General features: G+C 49.6%; 14 protein-coding genes across 14 annotated transcripts; 5 read left to right on the forward strand and 9 right to left on the reverse strand.

Moving 5' to 3' along the window:
- Positions 1-24: 24 nt before the first annotated feature.
- SPS19 (2,4-dienoyl-CoA reductase (NADPH)) lies at positions 25-927 on the reverse strand (the record flags this gene model as incomplete). The annotated part of the gene is made up of 1 exon (XM_002552074.1): positions 25-927. One exon carries the CDS (start codon positions 925-927, stop codon positions 25-27), a length of 903 nt encoding a protein of 300 aa, XP_002552120.1.
- Positions 928-1,256: 329 nt separating this feature from the next.
- Positions 1,257-2,399, forward strand: SPS18 (Sps18p; the record flags this gene model as incomplete). Its single annotated transcript, XM_002552075.1, has 1 exon — positions 1,257-2,399. One exon carries the CDS (start codon positions 1,257-1,259, stop codon positions 2,397-2,399), a length of 1,143 nt encoding a protein of 380 aa, XP_002552121.1.
- Positions 2,400-2,798: 399 nt separating this feature from the next.
- RTT106 (Rtt106p) lies at positions 2,799-4,103 on the forward strand (the record flags this gene model as incomplete). Its single annotated transcript, XM_002552076.1, has 1 exon — positions 2,799-4,103. The coding sequence occupies one exon, from the start codon at positions 2,799-2,801 to the stop codon at positions 4,101-4,103; it is 1,305 nt and encodes a 434-aa protein (XP_002552122.1).
- A 75-nt stretch (positions 4,104-4,178) lies between these two features.
- Positions 4,179-5,465, reverse strand: RIO2 (protein kinase RIO2; the record flags this gene model as incomplete). Its single annotated transcript, XM_002552077.1, has 1 exon — positions 4,179-5,465. The coding sequence occupies one exon, from the start codon at positions 5,463-5,465 to the stop codon at positions 4,179-4,181; it is 1,287 nt and encodes a 428-aa protein (XP_002552123.1).
- Positions 5,466-7,171: 1,706 nt separating this feature from the next.
- On the reverse strand, positions 7,172-9,013 carry SSB2 (Hsp70 family ATPase SSB2; the record flags this gene model as incomplete). The annotated part of the gene is made up of 1 exon (XM_002552078.1): positions 7,172-9,013. The coding sequence occupies one exon, from the start codon at positions 9,011-9,013 to the stop codon at positions 7,172-7,174; it is 1,842 nt and encodes a 613-aa protein (XP_002552124.1).
- A 403-nt stretch (positions 9,014-9,416) lies between these two features.
- On the reverse strand, positions 9,417-10,418 carry MER1 (Mer1p; the record flags this gene model as incomplete). The annotated part of the gene is made up of 1 exon (XM_002552079.1): positions 9,417-10,418. One exon carries the CDS (start codon positions 10,416-10,418, stop codon positions 9,417-9,419), a length of 1,002 nt encoding a protein of 333 aa, XP_002552125.1.
- A 233-nt stretch (positions 10,419-10,651) lies between these two features.
- Positions 10,652-11,650, reverse strand: PTP1 (tyrosine protein phosphatase PTP1; the record flags this gene model as incomplete). The annotated part of the gene is made up of 1 exon (XM_002552080.1): positions 10,652-11,650. The coding sequence occupies one exon, from the start codon at positions 11,648-11,650 to the stop codon at positions 10,652-10,654; it is 999 nt and encodes a 332-aa protein (XP_002552126.1).
- A 151-nt stretch (positions 11,651-11,801) lies between these two features.
- BRE4 (Bre4p) lies at positions 11,802-14,981 on the forward strand (the record flags this gene model as incomplete). Its single annotated transcript, XM_002552081.1, has 1 exon — positions 11,802-14,981. One exon carries the CDS (start codon positions 11,802-11,804, stop codon positions 14,979-14,981), a length of 3,180 nt encoding a protein of 1,059 aa, XP_002552127.1.
- Positions 14,982-15,645: 664 nt separating this feature from the next.
- Positions 15,646-15,906, forward strand: MRX7 (Mrx7p; the record flags this gene model as incomplete). Its single annotated transcript, XM_002552082.1, has 1 exon — positions 15,646-15,906. One exon carries the CDS (start codon positions 15,646-15,648, stop codon positions 15,904-15,906), a length of 261 nt encoding a protein of 86 aa, XP_002552128.1.
- Positions 15,907-16,078: 172 nt separating this feature from the next.
- Positions 16,079-18,526, reverse strand: VID27 (Vid27p; the record flags this gene model as incomplete). Its single annotated transcript, XM_002552083.1, has 1 exon — positions 16,079-18,526. One exon carries the CDS (start codon positions 18,524-18,526, stop codon positions 16,079-16,081), a length of 2,448 nt encoding a protein of 815 aa, XP_002552129.1.
- A 307-nt stretch (positions 18,527-18,833) lies between these two features.
- Positions 18,834-19,505, forward strand: RRG9 (mitochondrial ribosome assembly protein RRG9; the record flags this gene model as incomplete). The annotated part of the gene is made up of 1 exon (XM_002552084.1): positions 18,834-19,505. The coding sequence occupies one exon, from the start codon at positions 18,834-18,836 to the stop codon at positions 19,503-19,505; it is 672 nt and encodes a 223-aa protein (XP_002552130.1).
- Positions 19,506-19,566: 61 nt separating this feature from the next.
- PEX17 (Pex17p) lies at positions 19,567-20,190 on the reverse strand (the record flags this gene model as incomplete). Its single annotated transcript, XM_002552085.1, has 1 exon — positions 19,567-20,190. One exon carries the CDS (start codon positions 20,188-20,190, stop codon positions 19,567-19,569), a length of 624 nt encoding a protein of 207 aa, XP_002552131.1.
- Positions 20,191-20,530: 340 nt separating this feature from the next.
- Positions 20,531-22,108, reverse strand: MFG1 (Mfg1p; the record flags this gene model as incomplete). Its single annotated transcript, XM_002552086.1, has 1 exon — positions 20,531-22,108. The coding sequence occupies one exon, from the start codon at positions 22,106-22,108 to the stop codon at positions 20,531-20,533; it is 1,578 nt and encodes a 525-aa protein (XP_002552132.1).
- Positions 22,109-22,429: 321 nt separating this feature from the next.
- On the reverse strand, positions 22,430-23,119 carry IES2 (Ies2p; the record flags this gene model as incomplete). The annotated part of the gene is made up of 1 exon (XM_002552087.1): positions 22,430-23,119. One exon carries the CDS (start codon positions 23,117-23,119, stop codon positions 22,430-22,432), a length of 690 nt encoding a protein of 229 aa, XP_002552133.1.
- Between the last annotated feature and the right edge of the window lie 49 nt (positions 23,120-23,168).

Here is a 23,168-nt window from a genome sequence, read left to right on the forward strand (position 1 = left end):
TCTGGGAAGATAACAGGTATGTAATCATAATTTAGCATTTTCCTCGGTAAGCAGGTTCTGAGGATATAAATCACGGCCAAAGTGCGTTCCTAGATGCCACATGCCGCCATCAACAATATGCACCGTGCCGGTCACGTATTTTGCTGCATCTGAAAACAAGTAGACTGTGGTTTCAGCGATGTCTCTGGTGGTGCCAAAGCGCTGCAGCGGGATCTTTGAGCGTATTTGTTCCTCTGAGACGTTGCCGGTAAGCCTGGAGACCCCTTCGGTGCCCTCGATGACTCCCGGAGCTATGCAGTTGCTGCGAATGCCAGACACTCCAAGTTCTACGGCCAGCGCGTTGGAAAGGGCGTCGACCCCGGCCTTGGCAGCTCCGACGTGGCTCTGGAACGGCACGCCGTAGTAGTGAAAAGTGGCGGACACAAACAGGATAGCTCCCTTATTTTTCTTGAGCTCCGCTAGGCACGCCTTGGCCGTGTTGAAGCTTCCCAGTAAGTCGATCGAGACGACAGATTTGAAGGCGTTTGCTGACAGCTGCGAAAACGGGGCGATGAAGTTGCCTGCAGCGCCAGCGATGACAAAGTCGATACGCCCGAATCTCTCAACCGTGCGCGCAACAGCCTGTTCCAGCTGCCCGATCTCTCGAACATCCACGCTGTGGATGGCCAAGACACTATCTCCCCCGACGCTGTCATTCTCCGTGCTGTCGCGGCGAGGGCTCAGCTTTGATATTTCGCGAGCGGCCTCCAAAGTTTTCTCGGGGTTTCTTCCGACGATCGCTGCTTTGCATCCCAAAAGAACCAGAGCTTCTGTTTGAACCCGACATATGGTTCCAGCGCCGCCTGTCACGAATGCAACTTTTCCCTGGAAAAGGTCTGCTTTCCAGGGCCCGTCCTTAACAAAGCTATCACCAAGCGAGTTTGGCATGTGACTAATTGATAATGATTAGGGGCACAATTGAACGCCTAAATGAAATGATTATGGCTTGGCTCTCCCTGATATCATGGCGAAGGGACCTAAAATTGAATTAAATATGGGGTAAATGACGCTTGAAGCGACAGTTGTTGATGTCACTGTCGACGGATATTAGCCTTCACGTGCTTTTCCCTCGGAAGTGTAGATTCTGCCCTCGGTAATACAAGAGCTGAAAAGCAGAGAATCTCTCTATGGAAGACTAAAACGAAACATCCTTCAATCGATACATCAATTGAGAAGACTGGGCGTCTCCGTTTTGCTGATTAAACACCATTAAAAGGATGTCTGGAGAGTGGAAAGTTAATCCAGACAACAGAAGAAGGCTGTTGCAGCTGCAGAAGATCGGGAGCAACAAGAAGTGCGTTGATTGCGAGGCACCCAATCCTCAGTGGGCGTCGCCTAAGTTCGGTATTTTCATCTGTCTGGAGTGTGCGGGGATTCACAGAGGCCTGGGAGTGCACATCTCGTTTGTCAGGTCAATTACAATGGACCAGTTCAAGCCTGAGGAGCTTGAGCGCATGGAGAAGGGAGGAAACGAGCCCTTCAGCGACTACCTGGCGTCGCACGGCGTGGACCTGAAGCTGCCTCCAAAGGTCAAGTACGACAACCCAATCGCGGCGGACTACAAGGACAAGCTCACTGCGAGCGTTGAGGGCACCGAGTGGCAGGAGCCAGACCGCTCTGACTTCGACCCAGCATCGCTCTCGGACACGGGCTCCGCGGTGTCTGGCTCCAACAAGGGGGCCTCAATTGATGCGTCTGCTGCCGGAAGCGCCCTCGGCGCTGGGGCAGCGCTCGGCCCCAAGGCCAGCGACGGGACGCCGCTGGGCTCGCGCCGCGGCTCGCCACAAATTCCTGATTCGCAACGCGAGAAAAACGAAGCGTATTTCGCAGAGCTGGGCAAGAAGAACCAGTCCAAGTCGGACACCCTGCCTCCATCCCAGGGAGGCAAGTACCAAGGCTTCGGCAACACTCCTGCGAATCCACAGAAGAAGGACCTCAACAGCTCGATGGCCACGTTGTCGCTCGGTAATCTACAAAAGGACCCTCTGGGCACTTTTTCTAAAGGCTGGAGTCTCTTTTCTAGCGCCATCACCAAGTCCATGGAGGAGGTGAACGAGTCCATGATCAAGCCTGGTGTACAGCAAATACAGTCCAAGGAGCTGTCGGAGGAAGCCAAAAGGGCGGCTGCTCAGTTTGGCCAAAAATTTCAGGAAACCTCCACCTACGGGTACCAAGCGTTTTCCAACTTTACAAAGAACTTGCAGGAGCAGTATCAGCAAGGGCCGGCTACTGACAGTCAGTTTACGAAGCTGTTTGATAGTATAAGTCAGGAACGGGAGCAGCAAGTCAAGGACTCGGCAACTGGCGCCTCGGGAGCCAAGGCTAAGAAGTCTGAGGAAGATGAATGGGATGAATTTTAGGTAATCTACGCGACAGTCAATAAATTCTATAGAGTGCTGCGGGATAGGTGAGATAAGGCCATCCTTCACGTCAGCGCCCTGAAATTAATAATTTAGACAGAATACAGTGTTTTCGATTCACTACCCAAATTCAAAACCCAAATCAGGCAAGCATTCTACGATCAAGCGGGCTGTATTTAGCAGTTGGGCTCAACACGATTTCCCTCGAGAAATAGTTAATCAACGCTCACCTCTGCCTCCGTCCCTTTATCATGGAAGATTTGAGGATCAGAATTCTGTCATCTTTCATAACTCGAGGGCTTCGTACGCGGGTATATGGAATCGTGTATGTTTAAGTTGTACAGCTACCGATTCAGTGGTCTTGTCGCGAATCTCTCGAAGTAGCAATCAAGAGGGGCAATGGCGACCAACTTCTTGGACAACATTCCTCAAGACTTGAGCAAGAGAATCAAAACAGTGTGCGAACGCGATGGATCCGCTTTGAAAATTTTTGAGGATCTTTACAACTATGCGAGACAAGACCCCGAGCTGAGAAAGAAGCCTAAAGGCGAAGAATTTTTAAGCGAAGTCCCACAAGACGCGGTAATATTCCAGCTGAAAGATGTCTCAGTGCTTACACCATTCAGGAAAAAATTGAATTTGGTAATATCCGTGTCGCCAGTGACTGGAAAGCCTGCGTTGTCACTGTCGAAGGATATGATCCCTCAACTCTCTATCACGCAGTTAAACACCAGTGTTAAATTTGCCACTTTCCTGCCGTTCCCGGAGAAAAAAAATATGGCCTATTTATTCATACGCTACGTCCCAGAAGGGGACCCAGCGGCTAACGAGTACGTTCTTGTGACCCTCAACAAAGATGCGACGGTAAAACAGTTCCAGGCGGCAGGACTTCTAAACAGCGAGTCCGCAGAATTTTCCAGCTGTGTCGAATACATCCGCAAGCAGGCCATCCTGGTAGGATTCCGCATTTCTGATCCATTCTCAGCCACATCAGGTGCCGCGCCCTCATTCCATGTGGAGGCGCATCGAGGTACTAAAGAGGGCACTCTTTACTTTCTGCCAGACCATGTTCTGTTTGGGTTCAAGAAGCCAATCTTACTCTTCTCCTCTCAAGAAATCGAATCGATCACATACTCTTCAATTACCAGGCTGACGTTTAATGTCACTCTGATAACAAAGAGCGGCGACAAGTTCGAGTTTTCGATGATTGACCAGAACGAATACACGCTCATTGACGACTACGTGAAGAGAAAACAGGTGATTGACAACTCTATGAGCGAAGAAAACAAAGCAAAGAGTGCGCATAAAGATCAAAACGCAGCAGAGCATGCCTCACTTCTAGAAGAAGCTGCACAACAGCTGAAAGGCGAGGGTAATGTTGGCGATATACCATTAGAATCTGATGACGAGGAGGCAGACGTCGATTTCGAAGGCGACAGTAATTTGTCTGACGGCAGCGACTCCGGCTCAGGCTCAGACCAAGAGGACCAGGAAGATGAGGAAGAGAACTCTGGCTCTGCTGCTGAGGAAAAAACCGAGGAAACAGCTGTGCCTGAAAACGAAAACAGGCCGCAAACCCACGACATAGCTCTAGCAACAGGTGAGGAAGAAGAGGAAGAAGAAGAAATTGCCGAAAACGAGCAAGGTGAGGAAGAAGAGGAACAGTACGAAGATGAGGAAGACTCTGGAGTGGAGTACGACTAACTTTCTATCAAGCCAACAGTCACTTTTATAATTTTAATACGTTCCCGGAGTCGAAAACTCCAAAGCTGCCTATCTTTAATCTTCAAGCACGTAGTTCCCGAGCTTGTCCATCTTGAGGTTAGCCACACCACTCGACAGAGCCTCAACAATCCGTTCATTCTCTTCTTCTAAGGAGTCTTCACCTTCTTCGGATTCCTCCTCTTCCTCGGAGCTATAGTACTCGTCGTCAGAGTAACCCTCAGAGTAACCCTCTGAGCTTTCTTCGGCCTCCAAAAGGTCGTTGGGATCTCCCTCCACAACATCTTGTTCACTCACCTCCTTTCGCATCTGTTCGGCGGCCTCTTCCCACCTTCTGTCACCAGGATGTTTTTTACTGAAACCGGACGCTTGAACTAGCTCGTCCAGATTATCACATCTTTTCACATCTCTTTCGAATACAGGGTAAGGGTATTTGTAACCGTCACCGAATCCGTCAACATCTAGCATAGATTCGTCCACGCGAGGCTCGAACTTCAGCTTCTTTTTAAAGAATCTGCGGATACAGTCCACGTCTCTCTTGAAGAAAAACTCCGCATCTTGATGCTGGATCGAAATACATTGTGGGAAGTCGATAACAATGAAGCCATTGTCCTCGGGACCGGTAACAGAATTCTTTATCATGATGTTGAATTCGTTAAAGTCACAGTGGATTAGGCCGTGATTGGCGAGTTTGACGATAAATAGCATCAGGTCGCTGTACAGCTTAGGGAGGTTTTTATGCAATCGCATGTTACGCATGGGATATCCGTCGATCAACTCCATAAGGATCATGTGGCGGGAGTTGTCAAAAGGCTCGGGAACAGTGAAACCCTTGCTATGCAGCAGGCTCATAAACTGGTACTCCTTGTTGGCTGCTAAGCGGGAAAGAAACATCCAGCTTCCGCTCTGGTTACGCTTCAAGTAGTCTCTGTTGTTTTTCACAGTGGTGAAGGACGTGCGACCCAGACGGTGGATCTTCAGCACGCGTGCACTACCGTCCTTGGCGCTAACGCGGTACACATCAGACTCCTTACCGACACCAATCACATTTCCCACCGAGTAGATCGTGTCGCGGCTGAGCATAGCTCTGAGGCCGAGGTAATCAAAGCCATTGTAGGTGAGACGGAACCCGTCGTATTTTATGTTACGCATCCTCGAAACAAGTTTCAGCTTTGCGAGGTCGCCAATCGACCGATTCGTTCCCGACTGGGACCTCATCCCGGAGATTTGGTGGATCATCTGTGTGGGGACGACCTCGTGGTTTCTTGACCCCTGCTCCACGGCCTGCAGGACGCGGAAGTCCTCCGCGGTCATATAGCGCATATTGCTAATATCAAGCTTCATTTTGGAGTTCTTTTGTGAGCGATCGCGGTGCTTGGAGGTGCTGAGGGACGCTGCAACTGGTTACTTTGGTAGCTCATCGCGAGTTCCATTTTGATGCTACAACTCTAAAATTTTCAAGATCACGTGCGAAATCTATATTGGGCTAGTTTATCATAGAAGCCTGTTACTGACATTATTCCTTCTTATATAGCTGTTCATATACCTAGTTGTACCCACTATTCTTATCCATACCTATTTATGCCCTTTGGAGTTTGTCCCGCTTGGAATTGTAAACTTGCGCCGCCTCATGGGCGCGCTACAGCGAGCTTTTAAATCTCTGCCGATGCCCACGCGGGCTTCTCAGTACATGGGTGGAGGATCAAACCTGCCCCCGTGGAAATGCATTGCGTCTGGCGCACCGTGGCCCTCGTGCCCGAGGCGAGGAGGCCCTTGGTGATGGTGGTGGCCGTGGTGACGGCTGTAGTGTGGTGGGGGCCCTCTTGGCTCGCCCAGCCCCGCCGCGAAATGCCCGAAGTCTGGACCGCGAACGCTGTCGAAGTGTGGACCCTGGTGTGGACCTAGCGAAGGCTCGGACGGCGCCGCCTGATGTGGCCTGTAGCGAGAAATACCTTCCACGAATCCGTGCGCGGGCTGCGCCGCGTGGCAGCGGCGATGGTGGTACACATCGTGCGTCATCGCGTGATGAAGGCCTCTCCGATGCCTGCCCTCGCACCCACCTGGCCCGCGGCCGTGAAAACCTCTTTCGCGCATTTCAAATCTGGGCCCGCAGCGCCCGTGGAGCCGTGGGAAGTTCGCCAGCCCGTAGTCCCATCCGGCGAGGCGCTTTGTATCTGGCTCTCCAAGACGTAGCTTATCGCGTAGGTCTCGTGCGATGCCCGCACCGTCATCGGGCGTGTCCCTCTCGGGTGACAGTTCTCTGGCGTGCTTTTCCGGGAGTGGTTGTGAAGCGATCATGATGGCTTCTGTGGAATCAAGATTTCGAGGCCTTCTTCCTCTCATCCCCGTGCTTTTATAGTGTCACGCCTTGGCAGTTGTACTTCTGAACGCCGCGCCCCCCGCCACTGCCCCCCTATGACATTGTCCAATTACGCCCCAAATCAGGTGCGAGCGGAACGAGAAGGTCAGCCTCTCATGCGCCTTCTACGCCGTGACAATCCGTGAATAGAAGGAGATAGCTCGGAGCAGGCAACGCTGCAGAGGTGCTTCTAGGGAGCTGCGAACGCTTCATGCCAAGCCTACACGGAACACTGCTCCGGGCGTTATTCCACGGCCGAACTAGCACTAGCGGCCGTCGGACGGGCACACGTGGATTCTACCACGTGTTGGCGCAGCGACGACTCCTTTGCCAAGCCGTGTTCGTGAAGTCAGTATGCATAATGGCGTCTACTACCAGCAAACAAGCGCTCTTGTGGAGCTTGAAGGCGAAGAATGGCTCTGTGAAATGTTATAGGGTCCAGGAAAGCTGTTTCTTTCAACAGAAAAATAATGTCTAGAGTTCTGTCTCTGTAGTAATATCTAGGTTACAATAATTAAATATACGGACGTGTACTAGTGGTGCTTTGGTGAGCGCGGCAGCGACCTTCTAGAGGGGCAAAAAAGCTAAAACTACATATGTAAGACTAAGACTAGATACACAGGAAAGGCGTTGATGATTTCATTAAGTTTAAAGAAAATTGAGATGATAAATTTGCAATTCTCATTTGTGCTTAACGAGTGGACATGGCCTTGGTGACGACTCTCTTCAAGCCGACCTCGGCCTTTCTCAAGTCATCGGCAGAGGAGTCCTCGATTTCCAAAGCAGCCATGGCGTCGGACAAAGCGGACTCGATCTTGGACTTGGCACCTCTCTTCATCTTGGAAGACAGGACTGGGTCGGTGACGGTCTGCTCGACAGAGGAGACGTAAGACTCCAATCTCTGTCTGGCCTCGTGCTTCTTGGCGAAGGCCTCGTCGGCGGCCTTGAACTCCTCGGCCTGGTTAACCATCTTCTCGATCTCGTCGGAAGACAGTCTGCCGACAGCGTTGGAGATAGTGATGTTGGCGGACTTACCGGTGGACTTCTCGACGGCGGTGACCTTCAAGATACCGTTGGCGTCAACCTCGAAGATAGCCTCCAAGACTGGCTCACCAGCTGGCAAAGGTGGGATACCCTTCAAGTCGAACTCACCCAACAAGGTGTTCTCGCTACAGTTGACACGCTCACCCTGGTAGACTGGGAACTGAACGGTGGTCTGGTGGTCAGCGACGGTAGTGAAAGTTCTTCTCTTGATGGTTGGGACAGTGGTGTTTCTTGGCACGACTGGGGCGAAGACGTTGCCCTGCATGGCAACACCCAGGGACAATGGAGCGACATCCAACAACAACAAGTCCTTGGTGTCCTCAGAGGTGGACTGACCGGTCAGGATAGCACCCTGGACGGCGGCACCGTAGGCGACAGCCTCGTCTGGGTTGATAGATTTCTCCAACTGCTTACCCTCGAAGAAGTCGGACAACAACTTCTGGACCTTTGGGATTCTGGTGGAACCACCGACCAAGACGACCTCGTCGATCTGGGACTTGGCGATCTTGGCGTCCTTTAGGACTTGCTCGACTGGCTCCAAGGTAGACTTGAACAAGGCGGCGTTGATGTCCTCGAATCTAGCTCTGGTGATAGAGGTCTCGAAGTCCTCACCCTCGAACAGAGAGTCGACCTCGATGGTGGTCTGGGTGACGGAAGACAGAGTTCTCTTAGCTCTCTCGGCGGCAGTTCTCAATCTTCTCAAGGCTCTGGCGTCGTTGGAGATGTCCAAACCGGTCTTCTTCTTGAACTCGGCCTTGAAGTGGTCCAACATGTTGGTGTCGAAGTCCTGGCCACCCAAGTGAGTGTTACCGGAGGTAGACTTGACGGTGTAGACACCGCCGGCGATGTGCAGCAAGGAAACATCGAAAGTACCACCACCCAAGTCGAAAATCAGGACGTGTCTCTCCTTGTCGGACTTACCAGCACCTAGACCGTAAGCGATAGCGGCGGCGGTAGGCTCGTTGATGATACGCAGAACGTTCAAACCGGAAATGGCACCGGCGTCCTTGGTAGCCTGTCTCTGGGCGTCGTTAAAGTAGGCTGGGACGGTGATGACGGCCTTCTCGACCTTCTTACCGATCTTGGCCTCGGCGGTCTCCTTCATCTTGGTCAAGACCATGGAGGAGATCTCCTGAGGGGAGAAAGTCTTGGTCTCACCCAAGTACTCGACCTCGATCATTGGGGCGTCGTTGACGTCGATGACCTTGAAAGGCCAGGTCTTCATGTCGCTCTGGACGGACTCGTCGTCGAATCTTCTACCGATCAAACGCTTAGCGTCGAAGACGGTGTTTCTTGGGTTCAACGCAGCCTGGTTCTTGGCAGCGTCACCAATTAGTCTCTCCTCGGGAGTGAAAGCAACGAACGATGGGGTAACTCTGTTACCTTGTTCGTTGGCGATAATCTCGACCGACGACTCGTAAGTCGCAACACAAGAGTAGGTGGTACCCAAGTCGATACCGACAGCACCTGCGAAAACACCTTCAGCCATTGTGATATGTGAGGATTGAGCTTTGTGAGCGAAGCAAGATCTGGGCCAAAAACTTCCAAACCAAAGGTGAAAAGGTAGAACCCATCTTTCCTGCAAAGTTTTATAACACAACTGAAAATTTTTTCACACTGGACGCTAAACCGCCGTGCCGATGCCCTCGTCTTTTCTTTTCCCGACCGCTGTGTCCCGTGCGCTTCCCGCCTGTGGGCGGGCATCGCCCATTTTTTCAGCAGGGCGCAAAGCGTGCGTTGAGCGGACCGCACTATTCGCAGGGGTTGTGCTGATATGTTCGCAGGAGGGCGGGGATCTTCACGTGAGAGGCCACATGACTGGAGACAAAGCACGTGCTATGTCACATGCCTGGATTCAGAGCACGTGGCTACTCACGTCACGTGTCAAGGGCTCAGCGCACGTGCCGCGGCGCTTGGCGGAAGGTCTCGAGTAGCGCGCCCACAAGACACACGGCGCGGGCCACGGACTCAATGTCGCCGGTGATAGAGAGACACTGCTCGATACAGGCGGGGTTGGCGAGCTGGTTGGCGGAGAGGCGGGCCGGGATGGGTAGGATTTTGATGACGGCACGTGACTGGAGCCTTAGCTGTTCGATTCGGGCGCCCTGGCGGCCAATGAGGAAGGTGATCTCGGGCTTGTTCAGGCGAACCGTGTGGGTGGTGATCTCTGACGGGGCCCGCGAGCATGCGGCTGGGGCAACAAGCGTGGCAGAGATGCACCGCGGCGTCGCTCGCGCAGGGATGGGGCAGAACGGCGCGTGCGGGCACTTGTAGAAGCTGTGCGCGGCCAGGCTCGCGAGATCGGCAAAAACAGGCGCGGATTTAATGCTTTCGAGCGTAATAGCGCGCGCGCTAAGCGCGCGCACCTGCGACCGCAGCTCCAGCCCGCCCGAGCGGATCACGTGTACAAGCTCTCGCGGCAGAAGCATGCACACCGGCGCATCGCCGACCACCGAGGTCAGCAGCTCGACGTCCAGCGGACACTCCACAGTTGCAGAGTGGTATGAGTCTGCGGTAATCGTGAGCGTGCCCGTTAGGCGTCGCTCGCGACCGCCGCCAGCGAGCGCAAGCGCTTCCAAGAAACTCCGGACTCTGAGCCGCGAAACCAGAAAGCGCGCACGAGGCGCGTCTGCGCGCACCGTGCACGCAACACGTACCGACACGGAGTCACGAGCACCTCGGAAAACCTGCTCCAGCCGCGACACGGTTCCTTGGCTTGCCTCCTTTTCGTTAGAGTCCCTTGAAACAGGGCCTTTAAGAACGCCCTTTGCCGCGGCGCGCGAGCCCGCAGTGCGCGGCGTCGAAGGATCTCCAACCTCTCCTTGGTCTAGTGAATAGGATTGCCATGCTTCCTGATCCTGGTGTACCGTTGGCGGCTCTAAACAGACGTCCATAATTCTCGGCGGCTAAAATGGGTCAAACTCCACAAAAAAAAAAGAACGGCTAGTCCTCAATCTTCGCGTCTCGGCGGGATCCAAATCACAACTAATAGCGCGCGAGGTCTTCCTATAAAGCTATGCCGTTATATATGCAAGTGCGAGTAGAACTGCTGGGAGGCGTGTCTGCTCCGCGTAAAGGATGTGTAAGAGAAGTTGTTTGAGCGCCTGACAGCGCTAAAAGTTAAACTTCACTGGTCACGTGTACGGGCTAGGTCGAAGACGTATCGGGCAGCGTGGTAGATGAAGAGGAACTGGTCCACCATCTGGACCATCTTGAGACGCTGGGTGCGCAGCTGCAGGACGATCTGCTCAACAAGATCGTGGCTGTAGTCCTGCACCGGCTGCGCGGCCGTGAAATCGAGGGTGTCGTGAAAAAGATGGTCGAGCGTGATGAAGGTGCCCGTGCGGCCGACGCCCGCAGAACAGTGAACCACCATAGGGTTTTCGCTCGAGTTCAGGCTATGCGCATGACGCGAGAGTTTGAGGATCGGAACTATCTCGTCAGGCTTCGACATGTCTCTCCAGCGGTCGAAGTAGAAGTGGTGAACGGTTTTCTTTGGGAAAGCCGGGTCTGCTGGCGCGAGTTCGAGCGTCGAGAGCGTGTAGTCGTTCTCGCGCTCGCTGCATTGGAAGTGCACCTCCAGGTCGACGTCGAACGTCGTGCAGCTCGACTCGGGCCCCGACGCGGAGCAGCTGGAGCTCTGTGTCCTTGGTATCTTCAGCGGAGCGGCCGCGTCGTGAGGCCAGTACTCGAAGCACTTTTGGCGCCCGCCCTCCACCAGCGGCGTCACCATGGCTATAACTATGTCGCTTCCGGTGCACTGCTGGTAGCACATCTGCCAGAACTGAGGCCACGAGTTCTGCGTGGGCCCTTGAGTCGCGATGTAGTGGCCCGGCCGCACCGACTGCCCAGGCACCTGCACCTTGACGTAAGACGCATTAATGTAGTCGTTGCCAGCCTGCGTCCGAAGTTTCACGCGGTTGCGCTCGTACGGCATAATGTTCACGTACCGGTTTCTGTCGTCGTTCGACTCATCTACAGAAGAACCCAAACTCCATCGCGACTTAGCTGGGTTTAATGTCGCGTCCCTCAGCCGTAAGTCTTCTTGATGCTGAATGAAGCGGAACTTGCTTACGAGCTCCTGTGCGCTCTGTTTCAAGTACCACGGTACTGTCTCTGACGCCATGGTCTTGTTTTATTCGAGGATGTTTACTATTCTCTAGATATCAAGTGATTACGATTAATAAAAATTCAGGCTATCTTCGGAGCGATGAGTCAAGATAAAACCGAAGCTTTAGCCTGAAGCTGAGACATCTGAGGATTCGCTACGAACCACGATGGTTGATTCTAAGGTGTCGAAGGGCTCATACAAGCACAAGTCCTTCTTATCGCTGAAGGAGCTGGGCCAGAGTTCGAAGAACAAGGGCCCTCCATCTTCAAGGACGTCGCTATCGCAGCTTAAGCTTAATCTACTGGCGGACGGTAAGCATTGGGAGATCTTAGAGGACTATGGGTTGGAAGAACTGAGAGATGGGTTTTTCGATCCGATCTTCACAAGGCACGAGAATGTCGTGCCGTCCGAAGAAGACAGCGATAGCGCCGTGTCAAAGACGGCCGGGCGGTTGACGGTCGCAAGCTGGGTGGCACACAACTTGGAGGGGCTTAAGCAATCTTGGCAACCTATGCTGAAGTTCTGGCTTGCCTTCTTCATTGCTGTGTGCATCTGCCTGATCCACCCGTCGGGGTCGTGGCTGGGTCACCGCTTCAGATACTTCATGCCGGTTGCGGTGTTGATACACCACCCAGCACGCAACATCGGAGTGCAGCTGGAAATTACGCTTTGGTCGATCACCGGCGCAGCTTTTGGGATGGGATGGTCCGCCCTAGCGTGGTACATTTCCGTTGCTACAAGGCCAACTGCCAACCACCAAGGCGGTATCCTTTTCGCGAGCATGTTCTTGGCAGTGTTTTTGTCGACGTGGCTGCGCTCCTCTAAGCAAAGGCTGTTGTATTTCTCGCTATCTTACGGCATTGCCATATGCTTCCTGCACACGGTCGACTTGGTCAACGCCAAATCTATGCTCGACTGGAAACTGTATTGGGATTTTGGAATACCGTATCTGTTTGGACTGCTTATCTCAATGGTCGTGTGCGCCGCGGTATTCCCCCACTCTGGGCAGTCCGAGATCATATCTCGATTTTCGACGTCCATCAATAACATCAAACAACTTCTGGTCACATTTCTAGAGCTTGACGAGTGCGGAAACACTGATAGACATCACTTGCTACAGAAGGAAATCGGCACCAGCATTGACTTCGATGTGTCTGAGGGTATGCGAGAATTTTTGAATCAATTAACCATAACAAGAATTAGTGAGGAGTCACTCCTAAGCTTTCGTAATTCCATTACCATCGCCGCTGCCCCACTGAGATCAATGCCCACAGACCATAAGCTTCTCACGAAGCTCGAGCTTCAGGATTTCTACGAAGCCTATCAAGATAAACACAAAGAAGGTCAAACCGTCGATAAATCTCACGGTGATACACACATGCCAGTTTCAGGAAATGCAACTCCACTCCCCAAATCTAATAACTTTGTTGGCCTTGGCGGTCATACAAATAGCGAACTATTTACCAGCATGCTAAGGTCTACGTTCTCGAGTAGCCTGTTGTCCTTACTAGTTGAGATGATTGCGCTTTTAGAAACGATAGAAAGCGGGCTTGATAACTTCGCCAATGGTAAGCTTTTCGATAATGAAAATCTTGGTATTGAGGAAAAACTGAAAAGCCACATCAGCAAGTTGATTCGCAGGATATACAACATCGACGTTTGTTACAAAGAGTTTACTAAATCGAACCTTTTTTGCAAAGAGCTTCTCTCAGACTCGCAAGCCATTGACTCTTTTCTGTTCTTGAGATACTTGAGACAAAGTGCCAAAAACCTTATCCCCGTTGCCACATGCGTCGTTGAAATGAGCGCGAATCTGCGTTGGCGTGTCGAACTTCCCCATTACCCCTGGCGCCGCGCATTAAACAGACTGCCGCACCGCTGCAGTATTGACCAAGGAGCAAAATCTCTCTTGCACTACTTCGAAACGAAGTCGGATGTCGACGATCTGTTCGAGCAACTTTATAACAGCTACACCTCAAGACACAAAGTAAGCGCCGAAGGACCAGAAAAAGGTAAAATACGCGCTACAGTCAGGGCTATCGACCATAAGGACTTTAGCTTGCATACTACCAGCCATCCCTTGAGATACAAGCTCTGGCTACTGAGCACCGAAATTACTTCTTATGAAAGTAGATGGGCACTGAAAATTGCAATCGTGATGACATTCTTTGCTTTGCCAGCATGGCTTCCTCAGTCCAATCGGTGGTACCAAGAATATCAGTGTTGGTGGGCCCCGCTATCGTTTCTCCTCCTGTCTAATCGTCGGCACAGTGGGAATTGGCCATCTATGGGCAGGCGGCTCGCTTCTGCCTTGTTAGGAATTTTCTGGGGATGGTGTTCTAACCAAGCGCGTCACTTTGGCAGTCCCTATGTCGTTGCAACATTTGCAGGGTTACTGTGTGCAGTCCTTTCCTTCAACTTTTTTGCCAACAATCACACCAAATCTAGTTTTACCGGTCTCTTGTGCTTTGTTGTGATTGCACTGGAACCATACAGCAAACGTAGCTCTTTGAACACAGCGTTTATCTGGAAAAACACATGGGTCACAGGAGTAGCGCTTTTGTGCGGAATATTACTTTCAATTCCTATTAACTGGATTCTTTGGTCGTTTACGGCGCGTCATGAACTCAGAATCTCTATTTCCTCACTGCTCGCACACATAAGTCAGTCGTACCAAAGCGTGACTGATCGCTACCTCTACAGAGATGCCGATGATGCCCCAACCGAGTTGACACTAAAATATTCTAGTATAAGAGAAGTGCGCCTTTCCCAAAGCTTAATCGCTGTGAAAAGGTTGCTTCAAAAAGCACGCGAAGAGCCCAACTATATTTTTGAATTCAAGGCTGATCTTTACGAGCAACTCTTAGACGCATGTGAATATCTGCTGGAAAAAATGGTGGAGGCGAGGCTTTCTGGTCAACATTTCGAGGTTTGGGACCAAGACAGCAACAGCGAAATCTCAAGAGCACTGTTATCTCTGAGACGCGATAGTGTCGCATCTGTTATCTTCATTTTTTACATGTTGTCAAACTGTTTTCTTTCAAAGAATAGAATTCCGATGTACCTACCCAATGTTATCATGTCAAGGAAGAAGCTCTATGATTTCATTTCTAAATTTGAATCAAATTTCGCGTCCAGGTCTTCAACTGCTGTGAGCAATTCTGAGTCCTCGGATTCCGAAATAAAGGAACATGACACCAATCCTTCGTCTGACGACTATGAGAAATCCCACTGGACCCAAATCCATGGTATGGCATTTGCGCGCGCTTTCACCGATATTGCGGAAGTTGTGCAGAAACTTGCCAACCTGAGTCGTGAAATTTTGGGTGAGGAGGATTGCTGTTAAAGAGGTAAGGGAGTACGGTGTTTTTAGCTGCCCAGTGAGCATCAAAACAAACTCCGCGCAGCAGAGCTTAACCTAACAAAATATAATTTTTAATATACACATCACTTATTTTTATTCAGTAACGAGCTTCTTCATAAATGTGGTGCCCCAAGAAGCACTTTTCTACCATGAGATCGTTTTCCTTGCCGACGCCAGAGTGCCACATGTTCTAAAAAGACGAAACGAACCGCTCAAAAACCTATGAGTACAGCTCCCATGGTACCAATCCATTCGCTTTAATGTCAATTTTGAGACATGCACCTTTTTTAATTTACTCGTAGTCAAGGCGTTTGGCCTGGACTACCAAAAGCTCTGATTATTTGCCGTTTCAGTTTAGCTTCTTTGCGGTTGAGAAAATGGCGTGGTAAACCACGATCAGAGAGAAAGTGACTATTCCACAAGTAATAGCCAGCGTGTTCAATTGCTCGTCAGTGATCATCTTGCTCTAGTTGTGTCCTTCACAACAACTTTGTTCAACTTGAAGTAGAGTTGTTTTTCGATTTCGTTTTGATTAACAAAACACGCCGTCCACGTGAATCCAAGCGAGGTCTCTGCTATATGCAAGTAAAGAAACACAGCTAACAAGGATCCCTTAACAGCCCTGCATAGCCCTTCAAACCAAAGGATGATGAGAGGTTCACCTAGGAGTATAGAAGAGTTCCTGTACAGAACGTTGATGAATAGCGAGGGCTTTCATCGCTTCGTCCGTCGGATCTATTACAAAGTTAACGGGCTAGAGGAGCCGATGAGCGGCAGGCCTGCGGCTCACGTTGAGCAGGTGTTTCGACCCACCAGGCTACAGAAATTCAAAGCCTACCGAATCCTTTTTTGGGACGAGATGAGGGCCGTAGTTGGGCTAAACCGGAGGTTTAACAGACATCTCTAATGTTCATATAGGATTTATTATATTCTACGGATGACTATGTAATTTAAATAGAGGACAGCAACATTGGGAAATTGTTGGTAATGCGAGATGATATCAGCTTTTTAGTTCGCGAACTTCTTTTTAGTGTAAGGCACCACCGCCTACGAACCAGTCGCATTCTGTGACGATGAGCCTATTGATTACGCCTTTTGGCAGCTTTCTCAGATAGCTCTAAGAATTCATTCCAGTTGTTTTGGCGTGTCATTTCCTTGGAAGGTTCTTTGAACCCGGTTTTCTTCGCCATTTTCACATTGTCTTTAAGCGCCAAGATAACATTTTTATCGGAACCATACCTGAAATTATCTTCCATAACCATAGAATTGTACCTTTTGATACGGTAAGACATTTTCTCCCCTTTGAGAACCTTTTTCAGAGACCACGTAATGGCGAAGGGTCCCGTTGAAGTAACTATAGTTTGTTCTTTTTGATTCAACCCTGTATTGAAATACGCTTTTGTAAACTTAATAGGCTGCTTAGCAGACGTCCTCATGTAAGCTGCAGTCTTGGGATGTATCTTGAGCACGAAAATGTTTGGCATCTCTTCTTTGGAGAAAGACTTTACAAAACCCACGCTGCCCGCATTCTTGCCCTCTTTTATTGTTAAGTCAATCAAAAGAAGGGATGAATCACAAGTAGCAAGTAACCATTTGCCATCCGCGGAGTTACAAATGTGATTGATAGGTTCCCCTAGGGCCGGGATTAAAGTCTTGGCGCGCAGTCCGATTTTATCGAAGAGTCGTATTTCACCCTTTTCGGAACCTACTGCGAGGAATCCCTCCTGCGTTGTACCCAAAGAGCTGAACTTGTTGTTTGTGGCATAGTCCTTGTTCTGTTCGGTCACCAGCTTGTTGGCACCGCTTATCCTTGGATCTAATCTGAATACACTCTTGCCAGATACACCCAAGAACGTTTGTTCGTTAGTTAATTGATCAAATTTCTTTGAATGAGAATACTTCAAAACATCTTTACCGCCAGCGGACCATTCTTCCACCACTTTTCCACGCTCCAAATCCATTTTAAAAACTAAAGAAGGATTTTCTTTATCCTGAACTATCATAGCGCGATCCTCTGTATATAGCATAGGATTCTCTGGTTCGAAATTTCTCCCTTTCAAAGACGAGACATTGTTGATAGCGGTAACAAAGTTGACCTCGTTATTTTCGTCGTCAACTTTGAACACGCCAATTTTGTCACCACGCACAACGAACGACCTGTCGTTTTTGTAGGACACGGTCAATGACTTATTTCCCGACAGTGTTGTGGAAGATCTATATTCTTCTTCTTTTTTGTCTTCATCGAAACTGTCAACATCACTCTGGATTTCGCGCTCTGCTTCTTCCTCCTCTTCCTCTTCATCGTTTTCATCGGATTCTTCAGAATCGGCCGAAGAGGAATCATCGTCGTCTTGCAAAAACAAGCTTAATTCCTTGTCAACATCTCTGTTAGCATTAGAGATGCACCTTTGTTCTTTTTCGCTAATTGCTGACCATTTTTGTTTGTTCAGTGCTTCCCAGAGACTTTTTGACCACTGCTGCTGGAATTCTGAGAAGGTTGCTTCGTCAGAAAACTTTAGCATATAAGAGAGAGTAATAGTTTCATAGGAATAGTTGAAGATAAAGCAGAGTGTCTCCTCTTGGAAAAAGGGGTTCACTAATGGCGTCAAATCTACCCCCAACTCGAGAACTTTGCCATTAATTTGCAACCAGTATTCGAACTTTCCGTGGTCTAATATTGACACGCCACAATCCGGGTCTTGGAGAGAAAATTGTTGCTGAGTTGGGTCGTAGACGAGAAGTGCGGCATGTTCCCGTAACAAAGTTTTCGCGCTAGGGGGGTTTGGAACTTTGACGGATTGTTTGGGGTGTTTCGGAGAGCCGAAGTTATCCTTAGCATCCTCAAATTCTTGGCTATCAAACCCATCGTCGCTTTCGCTGGAACTATTTCCGAGATCCAACAAGCCCATTTTAGAGCCAAGTTGACTATCCTCATTATTCTCGTCATTCTCGTCTCCGTCTTCATCGGATATAGCTTCTTCGTCGTGCCTATGAGAGAACTCAAACTGCCTGAGGTTCTCTCTAGTCGCCGTGCTCGGTTGCTTCTTGAACTTATGCTCGTACTCACACACATTAACAGTGTGTAAGAAATGGCCAACGTCTGTGAGTGGAATCTCAGAGTTAACGACAAATTGAAATTTCTCTCCAGCATCGCCTTTAGTGTTCCTCCAAACAAACGCTACTTCTCCTTGCTCGCTCCAGCTTTTGCGGAAATGTAAGCTTTTGTCTAGGTTGAAGCTCCATTCCTCCTCCTTCTTAGACTGTCCGGAAAGAACGCTCAACCCATCATCTTCAAAATCCTCCCCGCCATCCCCTGAAGTAAGTTCTGTATCATCGACCTCTTTGCGTACCACCAGCTCAAATCTGTGAGAGCCGCTTTCTCGAATAGCTAGAGTTGCATCGTTGTACAAGCATTCCAGGGTTGACTTTGGGGAGCTTTCAGGCCTAAGCAAAAAGAACTGACCGGCGGGTATCGAAACGAGTTCGGGCTTCGAACCAGAGTCCATAATCTTTTTGATGATGTTCATCTTCCGAGGCTGGTTACCTATCGCTAGACCGAAGATTGGAAGTCGATGAGCTCTATCTTTATAATCAATTGCCTTAAACCGTACTAATAAATTAGCCACCCCATCTTTAGTACATAATGATCTAAACTCATCATTGGTAACAAGCTCATCGCGGTGCTTATACGTTTTGATAACTAATAGTAGTCAAGAATCGAGAAAGTTTTGAAGCTGAGAAGACACTATAGGATTAATCTTTAGCCGAGTGCTATTAAAGCATAGCGACTTCCATCTGAGAGTTTTGCAAATTCTCTTTAAACTTCGCTAATCAATGAAGCCGGTGTTGCAAGGAGCCCTGGCCTGGATATACGCGGGGTACAAGACAGCCTCAAGGGGGCACCTTCTACCATATACAAGACATCAAAAATTCCATTCAAGTAGTCTCATTTCCGAACAAGCGAAACGAGCAAAGGATCTGATTAAACTGGTGAACTCAAGTTCGTTGTCTAACTCAGAGAGCCAATCGCTCGACTGGAGATCCGATTTGAAGGTTCCTGAGTGGAAAAGGCAAAAGCTGGCACTCAAAGACAAGTTCAAAGGCCAGCAATGGAATCCAAAAAAAAAGCTATCTCGTGAGCAGATGGAGAACGTTCGACTGCTGAAGCGCCATTTTCCGGAGACTAGCGCCACTGAACTTAGCGAGCGGTTCCAGGTATCTCCCGAGGTAATACGGCGAATTTTAAAATCAAAGTGGCAACCGAATGAGGAAGAACAATTACAACTGCAAACACGTTGGAAAAGAAGAAGCGAACGCGTAAATGAAATACTTGGTTCGCCAGAGCATCAAAAACTGCCGCCCAAAAAGTTAGTTCTCGGATCTGGTCGCACTGATACTGATCTTCAAGTGAAAAGCGTCAGAAGGACAGCTGTGAAAGCTGGCAGAAACTCATCAAGTCCTAAAGGCAAGCAAAAGCTAAATCTTCTTTCGAAGTTGATAAGCTAACTCTGTATATATTGATAAACTAATAAACGTCACCAAGAGCTGCAGTGCAGCATACTTGTAACTAACGCACTCTTCCGTTAATAACCCAGCCCTTCATATCCCTGATCGCCTGAACACTATTCTTGTGGTTCCTGAATGTCTCGTCGCGCGTATCAAGACTTGAGATGTATGCGCTTAAGGATTGCGCTTGGAACTTCAAGGGTGTGATCCGGCCCGAAGCATTGTTGTCGTTTTTTCCCTCGTTAGCTCTGCTTAACATTTCTCGAGCATACCGAAGTCTCGCGATGATTTTAGTCCATTCGGTGGCTTTCTCCTCTACGCCGCTTGATTCAAGCAATTCTTCAGTTTGCGTGCACCTTTCGATTGTAGAAACGCAGCTCTCGGGATCTACCTTTTCATTGAATCCTATCGCACTGATAGATGTTGATTTCAGTCGCTGTTCTAGCAAGCTCACGAACTTTCTAACCCGAATAAGCATATCCGCGCTCAGCTGCAGTCGTTGGTTGAACTGTGAGCGAAGAAGAGGCTCAATAATTGAGACTATGATAACGTAAACCAACGACACTACAACGCCTGCATTGTAGAAAACTCTCTGTACAAAATCCACAGTGTTGTTCTTCTTGGCCCTCTCGCGTATGGTGGCTTCGCTTGGCCACTCAATGCCGCTGTAACCTTTGTGGTTCATTGTTCAGGGTCTACTTTTGAAGCTGTTTTCGAATTAAATTACAAATGATAATCCATTCCGACAACTTTAAATTATTCAAAATGATCGATTTCACGAGATAGAACCGAAGCTGCTACCCAATTTCAGCTAGTTTGCCAATAGTCAGTACGCGCAGGGCTAGTAACCTCAACTGCTATTCTTAAATATAGTTACAAAAATTACACCTAACCTATAATATTTAACAAATGGTAAAAGCGTAGTGGGAACAATGTTCCTTGAAACTGTACAACAAAGCTTCCAATTCTGGAATGCTTGTGCCAACTTAAGTTTGAACTGAATTTCCTGTGCTTTTTTGAAAGCCCTAAATTTGACCGAATCCCTGCAAACCTCTGTCCCCCGTACTAAGGGGAGAAAGATCGCTTTGTCGCCTCTTCTTGGGGCGAGGCTTGCTTGAATTAGGAACCTTAGGTCGAGGGTTCGAAGGAGTCGCTGCTGGGGAAGACGAGTTACCGTATTTGAATGGCGCCCCAGGTGCCATACTTGACGCCTTCTCTGCCTGAGATGACGCCACGAATGATTCTAAACTGGTGAGAGGACTCTGGAGATTGTGCACTTTCTGATAAACTTTCAAGTTTTTGAGATATGATATAGCATCGCTGACTTGCAAGGCGCGCATGAAACTTTCCTGGATGCCAAAACTTGATATGTTATGGAACACACCAAATTGGGAACGCAGTTTAGTTATGGCTGAAAAATTATCTGGAACTTTTGGGTCTTGGTTTCGGGCGGGTTCTTGGTTTTTAGGGTCCTCGGTGCTCTCCGGCTTTTTCCGCGAATTACTGAGATCCTTAAAGATTTCATGGCATACAGGTTCCGAGCTTATGAGCCTCTCCAATGAGCTCCATTCAATACCGGGAACAAAGCTGTAGCTAGAAATTTCGACCCATTCTATTTTCAGATTCGAGTCAAAGATGCCTTTCACTTGAGAAAAGTTTGTCATATAACTGCCGTCAGGATAGTAAAACGTGGTGGTACACCGAGGACAATCAAAGAAGATGGTGCCGTTGCTCAAGACCTGGGCTCTCAACTGCTGCGGGATCATTTCCAAACGCACTATGCCAACGGAACCCAAAGAATTGCATATGAGCGGGATTATAGGTGTTGTAAACTCAAACTGACGAGTCTCTTCGCCACCTTGAGTGGAGTAACGTAGTATACCATACGGTGTAAATAAATCATTCGTAAAACGCTGCCAGTACCCGAAGTCGTCAACTCTGTCCGTAGAAACATTTACCAGGTTTATAATCTCATGTAATCGTAGTATAGCCATGTTTGACAGATATTTGCGGATGGGGTACGGTATCATGTTGCTTGCTATGTGCCGCTTGCTTACCGGCTGGTAAGCACTAGCCACCGGATAAAACTGGTTAGAAGGCATAGCTCCAACTTGCGGCGACGCGGGCGTCAATCCTGGACCCGAAATGTGGTTGGCGGTAGATGCTGTTGCAGAGACGGGACCAGCGCTCCTTGTAGCGCCCGGCATTTGCGCAGCTCCAGATACGGGCGCACCAACATGCATGTTCATAGGAGGAGCGGATGCCGGCCCTGTAGGCGTGGGCATGGACGTGGCGAAAGGTGACGGAATGGCGGATGTCGAATTCGAAAGGTCGTTGGATTGGGACTGCGGCTGGACCTGCTGCTGTTGCTTTCGGGGCTGGGGAACTGAGATTTGTGCCCCTGAGTACTGAACGTGGCCTTGGCGGGCCGTTGGGTGCAGGCCGAGTTCCGGCTGCTGTTGTCCCATGTGGGCATTCACTTGCGGACCCATCATCATCTGGCCCATATTGACACCGGGGGTGAAATTGGGCACCTGCTTCCTCAGTGGCGCTTGGTAACCATACATATGCTGAGAACCCTGGTGCGGTTGTTGCGAATTCATATTTTATATATTGTGCATGCAAAGGCCTTAAAGGTCCGTAAAGCGGTTAAGGGCAGAACGACAACCGTTTGGACCCGTTCAACGTATACTGGCAAACAACTGCACCGTTAAACCTTTGGGATCTCACTGCGATAGAGCTCGAAACCTGGTTGTCCGGTAGCCTTGAGCAGTTCGGAGAATTTGATGAAAATCATTTCTCCAGGTTCTACATACCATTTGAAAAATCTTACAAAACATGGGTTTAAGAAAGTAGTATACATGATAAAGCAAAATTGATATGTAAAGACTGTGCCGCATCAAAAATCCAGTATTTTGACGGTTTCAGTACGTAGCGTAAATGTCTACATCTTTTTTCCGCAGCGTTCTAACCAACCCTTGAGCATTATAGGCCCTCCTGGGCTTGACGTAGTTGGCGGCGTCGTTTTCTTGCTCCTGGGCTGCTGGCATCGCAGCTCTGGATTTGCCGGCACGCCTGCGAAGCAGCTTGTTGATTGTGTCTTGCTTCTCTTCCTCAAGCTTTTTTTCGCTGAGGTTCTTGCGCTTGCGAGCATTTTCTGCTCTGCGCAGCTGCAGCTCCTGGTCGGTGAGTTTAGAGCTCCGCCGGGAGGTATTGTCCATAAGCTCCGAGATCATCTTATTGCGGCTATTAAGCTTTTGTTGGGAAGCGCTGCTTGTGTCATCATCATCGTCGTCATCGTCGTCCAGGTTCTGTAAATCAATAGCACCGTTGCGACGGGCCCGCTTAGCGGGGCTCGATCCTGGCTCCTCAAATTCGTCCGTGGGCGCCCGCTTTCTATTAGAAGCACGCGGCTCATTCGTAGCCGCTCGACGCGAGGACCTGCTGCCGCTTTTGGATCGTTGGCCCGTCTCCTCGTCTTCTTCGTAGTCGTCGGGTGTGTACTGATATTCGTCATCTTCTGGCTCGGAGCCTATCAGCTCTTCTTCCGCAACCTCGGGTGTCTCTTCATAGATTTCGTCCTCTGACCCGACTGATGATAGGTCGCTATCCATTGTCGCTAGTGCGCCGTCTATCGCCTATCAATTATTTTTTGGTGGTAAG

Source organism: Lachancea thermotolerans, assembly GCF_000142805.1.
Source record: "Lachancea thermotolerans CBS 6340 chromosome B complete sequence".
NCBI lineage: Eukaryota > Fungi > Ascomycota > Saccharomycetes > Saccharomycetales > Saccharomycetaceae > Lachancea > Lachancea thermotolerans.